This window comes from Mus pahari, chromosome 8 (genome assembly GCF_900095145.1).
Source record: "Mus pahari chromosome 8, PAHARI_EIJ_v1.1, whole genome shotgun sequence".
In the NCBI taxonomy this organism is placed as follows: Eukaryota; Metazoa; Chordata; class Mammalia; order Rodentia; family Muridae; genus Mus; species Mus pahari.
The window spans coordinates 18,897,754-18,903,947 of record NC_034597.1 but is presented as its reverse complement, the minus strand read 5'-3'; the positions used below and the strand labels follow the sequence as shown (position 1 = coordinate 18,903,947).

Sequence of the window (6,194 nt, the reverse complement as noted above, 5' to 3'; positions counted from 1 at the left end):
AATAAATAAGACTGGAGAGATGAGTCAGTGGTTAAGAGCATTCGACCTTGCTGTGGACCAAGGTTCACTTCCTATGTCACATGGCAGCTCACAACCTCCTGAAACTCCAGTCCCAAGGGATCTCACACCCTCTCCTCATCTTCATGGGAACCAGGTACACATGTGATGCACAGATGTACATACAAGCAAAATACAAACATAAAATAATTAGATAAATCAAAAAGAAAAAGAGAGGGCTGGTGAGATGGCTCAGTGGGTAAGAGCACCCGACTGCTCTTCCAAAGGTCCGGAGTTCAAATCCCAGCAACCACATGGTGGCTCATAACCATCCATAACAAGATCTGATGCTCTCTTCTGGAGTGTCTGAAGACAGCTACAGTGTAACTACATATAATAAATAAATAAATCTTTAAAAAAAAAAAGAAAGAAAGAAAGAAAGAAAGAAAGAAAGAAAGAAAGAAAGAAAGAAAGAAAGAAAGAAAGAAAGAAAGGGAAAGAGAAAGGGAGAGAGGGAGAAAGGGGGAAACAAAGAGAGGACAAAAGGAGAAGAAATTATAATGTTCGATTCTTTCTTTCTTTCTTTCTTTCTTTCTTTCTTTCTTTCTTTCTTTCTTTTTTTCTTTGTTTTTTTAAGACAGGGTTTCTCTGTGTAGCCCTGGCTATCCTGAAACTCACTCTGTAAACCAGACTGTCCTCTAACTCAGAAATCCGTCTGTCTCTGCCTCCCAAGTGCTGGGATTAAAGGTGTGCCCCACCATGCCCGGCTAATGTTCAATTCTTGATTGGCTTTTTTTTTTTTTTTCCAAAACAATATTCTCGGGGGCTAGAAAGATGACTCAGTAGGAAAGGTGTTTGCTGCCTAAATGTTAGGTAGGGGTTGCGGATGGCTCTACTCTATGCTGCTTGCTCTCCCAGGGGAGGTTGTCTGGAATGAAGAATGAGTCACATACTCAGGTGGCTTCTTGTGACCCAATCCCCTAATGAATAAAGGAGCCAATCACTGGACAAGTAGGCGGGACTTCCAGGTTGGATGGAGGAAGAGAGGAAATAGGAGAGAGTTAGGTCATTTTTGGAACAAAACAGCAGAGGGTAAGATGTAACTGCTAGAGTTCCCCAGTGTGCCCAGAGATTGAGTTACCATTGTTTCTGAACTAAGTTGTGTTGTGTTTTTCTTCATGTGGCAATTCATCTGGATTCAGGAGAGAAAGGGCCAGGCAGTGGTGGCGCACACCTTTAATCCCAGCACTAGGGAGGCAGAGGCAGGCAGATTTCTGAGTTCGAGGCCAGCCTAGTCTACAGAGTGAGTTCCAGACAACCAGGGCTACACAGAGAAACCCTGTCTCAAAAAACCAAGAGGTGGGGGGTACGGTGGCCAGTTGTGGAATTGCCTGAGATCTTGAGGTGCTCCACAAAGGTTGTGGGGAATTTGAGGCACGGGGTTGGTGTGGTAGTGACCGACCAGTGGGAACCTAATGAGCTGGGTGGAAAGATTGAGGAGTTCTGAGTCAGAGTCTCCACGAGATAAAAACAGGTCAGCTGTTGTCCGCCAATGCATGGCTGGCCAGGCTGCCAGAGCAAAGAGGCACAAGCACGAGAGCATGCTGGTTCTACATTTGTTCCCCACCACCACCCCCTGTCCCCCCCAACAGGTAGGACTGAAGTTCATCTTCATGTGTGGGTCTGTTGTCCCACCAGTAATGTCTATTCTAGGTAGGCAGAGTGTAGAAGACATGAGGTCCTTTTGCTCATAGATATTCACTAGGGAAAGCAGGAATGTTAAACACATATGGTAGCCCCTTTAAAAGAAAAGATGTGTAACCCACTTTCTGCCCAGAAGGTTGAAAGTGGCTGTAGTTAATAGACCTGAGACCTCTATGCTATCTGCATGGCCAGGCTACATCAGCTTCCCCAATCGTTTACGTTTATCGCTATCTCAGTTACTCTATAATAACTCTCCTCCCCCAGATCCCTATGAGTGCTGTTTACCTTGAGCCTGCTTCCTTAGTTAATCTGTAGAACCTATCCATATGGAGGATGTTACTTGTACTTTACAAGAGTTTAGATGAAATCTTGTCAAGTTTTGTTGTACACACTGGGTTGAGTTATTTATCGCCAGAAATTTTTTTTTCCAAATTGTGCTGGCTCAAATATGCCTGAAGCAAGCCACTCGGAGTCAGGCTGTCAAAACTGGAACCAACACTGGCTACTGAGTTGAGTTGAACTGAGCTTCCTCCTTGCCTCATGCAGACAGACATTCTGCTGGCCCTGGTATCTGCTGAGACCCCCCACAGCAGAGATGGGGCAGGGCAAGCTGGCTAGATAGACTAGCCGAGTTAGCAAATTCTGGGCTCCACGTGAGAGACCCTTCAATAGACAAAGGGAGAGAAATTGGGGGGAGGGGAACCCCACTTTCCATCCACCTGTGGCCTCGCACATGTGTGTACGCACCCACTCGAGCACACATGGGAACTCACATCTTGCATGTATACATACATACCACACTATCTCAAAGAAAAAAGTAATACTTTCACATTCATACTACTCCACCTCCCAGAAAATGACTATTAACCACTGATTCTAGCCCTTTTCTTTTTTTAAGACATAAGCTTTTTATGTAGCTCTTGCTGACCTGGAATTCACTAGTTAGATCATGGTGGCCTTGAACTCACAGAATTCCCCCCTGCCTTAACCTGAGTGCTGTGGTTAAAGACAGTCACCACCACAGACAGCTAAACATAAACAGCGTGGTCAAACGTAGAAGTGTATTCTTCCTCCCCGCTTTGTTGTTTCTTTTTTTCTAGACCATTTTTGAAACAGGGTCTCATGTAGGAGAAGCTGGCCTTGAATCCTTTGCTCTTCTGTCTTAGACTCCTAAGTGCCGGTATTTCAGCTATGTGTCTCCAAGCCTACCTGTTGTTTGGTTTTTTAAAGAAATAGTGCCCTATTATATTAGTCAGGGTTCTCTAGAGTCTGTAGAACTTTTGGAATGTCTCTATATATGCAGGGAATTTATTGTAATGACTTACAGTCTGCAGTTCAACTAACCCAACAGTGGGCAGCCGTGAATGGGAAGTTCAAGAATCTAGTGTTTGCTCAGTCCCACAAGGCTAGTTGTTTCAGCTGGTCTTCTGTAGAAGCTGGGATCCTGAAGAAGTAGGTTCCAACAGAGGTGCTGGCAGGTGAGTGCAAGCAGTCAAAGAAGTAAGCCTTCTTCTTCCAATGTCCTTATGTAGGCCTCCAGCAGAGGGTGTGGCCCAAATTAAAGGTGTGTACCACCACATCTGGATCTGGAACTTGCTCTGTCCCAGGCTGGCCTTGAATTCAAAGATCTGCTTGCCTCTGTCTCCTGGGATTAAAGGCATATACTACCTTGACTGGGCCTAAGCTCTTCATGGCAGCTATGCCTCAAGATCTGAGTCAAAAGTGTGTGTTATCCCAAGTCAAGGTCTGAGTCAGACACCCGTGTCTCCCAGCCTCAAGACCTGGATCACAGGTGTGCCCTCCATTTCTGAACTGTAGTTCATTCCAGAAGTTGACAAATAGGAATAGCCACCACATCCGTATAGCCTAGGCTGGCCTCACACTATGAAGGACCTCCTGCCTCCGCCTCCTAAGCGGCAGCAGTTGTGGTTACAGAAGTGTACCAGACATCAATTGTTTCTCTGAAGCTCACTTTGGTACAGGATTCCAAATGTGTGTGTGACATGATGGTGAATTGCCCAATCTTTGAGGACTTCTGTTGCATAGGACTAGACCCTCCTCCAAGCCCAGCTACCACCATCTTCAGGATGCTTAAATGGGCCTGTCTGCATAACATAGCACTCCCTCACAGCAGGACTGGATTGGGAGGTTTGTGGGACTCCCTCCTGAGTACCCCTCTCAGCCAACCCAATCCAATACTGCTGTAATGACACATGGCCTCTGGGAACTCAAGGGGGAGCAGATGCCCAGCTACAACATCCAGCTGTGAGGTTGTCAGCAGCCTTGCAATGCATTTACTTTCTGATTGCCCAAGCTCCACCCTGAAAACCCTCCTGCATGCTCCGGAAGTGACCCTAATAATGTCTCTATTATTGGGATCCTAGGAGGAGGTAGGTAGACATTGCCTTCTTACACTTTACGCTCAGCAGCTTCTTTATGGAAGTGACATTTATTTTTTATGTGGGGGTGGGGATGGGGGTAGGGATGGGGGGGATGGAACTCACACTGAAACAGGCTGGCGTGAGTGTGCTCCCCCACTCCAGTCTGACACCAGGATTGATATAGCTGCAGGAGGCTTAGCCCGCTGACGTGAGTACTGGAATCCTCTGGAAGAGCAACAAGTGAAATTTTTGGCTGAGTCTAAAAGCGTCAACTGGGGTTATTCACATCTTCACATTAGACATAGGCTCTGTAGTTTAATTGTTAAGTGGTCAGTGACCCAGGCAAGTCCTTTTGCCTCTTCGTGTCTCAGAGACAGCACTGCTAAGGACGGATATACGAGTTTGGTCCACACTGTGATTGTTGCTGCAGTATTTAAAGACCAGTCTGTAAGTTGTGGGTCGCACGAAGAGACAGAGACATATACTATATGTCCTAGGCGTCACAAGTCCTTCAACTAAATAAACCTCTCCTCCAGATATAAAATAGGATGGTTACATCTGTTGTTTCTGCCTATTTGGAAACCTCCATTAGATCCAAGGCGGCTCCCCGAGGCTGGCGGTGATCACGAAGAAAGCACAGACGCCCCCGAGAGGGATCAAGAGTCCGGGGAGGCCGGTATCAGCGAACGGACCCGCCAGCATGTCCCACTCTGATTGGCTTGGCTGGCCCCCGGCAACCAATCGGCGTAGCGTTTGTTGAGCAGCGGCAGCAAGCTGGGTACACTAGTGGCCTGAGCGAGCTGCGGGTGGGCGGCGGGGCCATGAACCTGGGGTAAGCCGGCGGGGACTTGCTGGGCTGTGACTTTCAGCCGGCGCGTGGCGGCGGGCGGGGTTCCGGGTCCAGTGTGGACAGTGGCGTTGGAGCGCCCCGGAGGGGAGAAGGCGCCCCAGAGAGCGAGATGCTCGGGGAGCTACGGCTGCCCGGCACTGAGCTGGAGCATCCTGAGCTGGGGCTGGACCGAGTCTGGGGTGCGGTCTTCTTCTTCAGCAGTTCTTCGTTTTAGGAAGACCAGCCACCAGACCTAGACGTAACCGCGCAATCAGAAGCTGAGTGTTAGGTTCTCTTCTGGGAGTTTAGAAATCAATGAGGCAGCCTGCCCCGTGAGCTTGCGGGGCAACTATAGATTCATTCAAGAGGTTGCCTTCTAACGTAACCATGAGCTGTTTGTAGTCCTGCAACGGGGTAGCTCTGACAACCCATATCTCCCAGATTGTTTCCTTTAGCAAACGCAGGCACTTTGATCCCCCGCTACCAAAGCCACTCTGTGAGTTTAAAGTTGCTAGTCAACCTGCTCACCCTTAATTTCTTGGTTTGTTATTTTCTCTTTGACGTTACTGTTCATAGACACATAACACCCACCCACCCCCGTAAAACTGTGAAATTGTGTGGAATCCCATCAGAATTTTGTTGTCCTTAATAGACAACGTAAGTTTTGCTGGCACTGTTTACCATTTCTTTATGCTGGCACTTTTGACATGTAAAGTGTCATATTAGCCAAAGTTTATTGTTTATTTATTATGATAGTAATAGAGTCACTAAAGCAACCATGTAGTATATGAAATAGTCCAAATTGTGTGGAATTCTGTACTTAAGCAGCCGTCACATTGGTTTAACCATCTTTCAGTCGCTTCTATTCCTCCTTGGAATGTGTCAGTCATGAAACTGTTTTTTTTTTTTNTTTGTTTTTTTTTTTTTTTCATTTGCAAAATAATATTTATTGAATTATCAGAGTATTGCTGCATTTATACTTATCAAACAGAAAAAATAATTCAGACCATAATTCAGTTGGCTGAGTAATCTTATAATTTTGTAGCAAATGAGCCCAATAATTCTGATAATAAAATACATAAATTTTCCATGCACCAAGTTAATTCAGACAAAAGTATACTTTTGATTTCTTTTTTTTTTTTTTTATGATTTTTTAATATGTATTGTTCTTTTATTCTTCTTTTTTTTTTTTTTTTATTATTTTCTTTATTTACATTTCAAATGCTATCCCGAAAGATTCCCATACCCCTCCCCCCACCTCTGTTCCCCTACCCACCCACTCC

General features: G+C 45.9%; 1 protein-coding gene across 2 annotated transcripts in view; it reads left to right on the top strand.

Annotated features, from left to right (window-relative positions):
* Positions 1 to 4,871: 4,871 nt before the first annotated feature.
* The window catches only part of Ccdc66 (coiled-coil domain containing 66), a 28,350-nt gene continuing 27,027 nt past the window's right edge, over positions 4,872 to 6,194 (top strand). Inside the window, exon 1 of one of the 2 annotated variants that reach the window (XM_021202838.2) lies at positions 4,872 to 4,914. In XM_021202838.2, coding sequence (XP_021058497.1) covers positions 4,904 to 4,914 — 11 coding nt within the window. In that variant the 5' untranslated portion in view covers positions 4,872 to 4,903. The remainder of the gene's footprint in view (positions 4,915 to 6,194) is intronic. The other variant, XM_029541763.1, reaches the window with a different exon arrangement.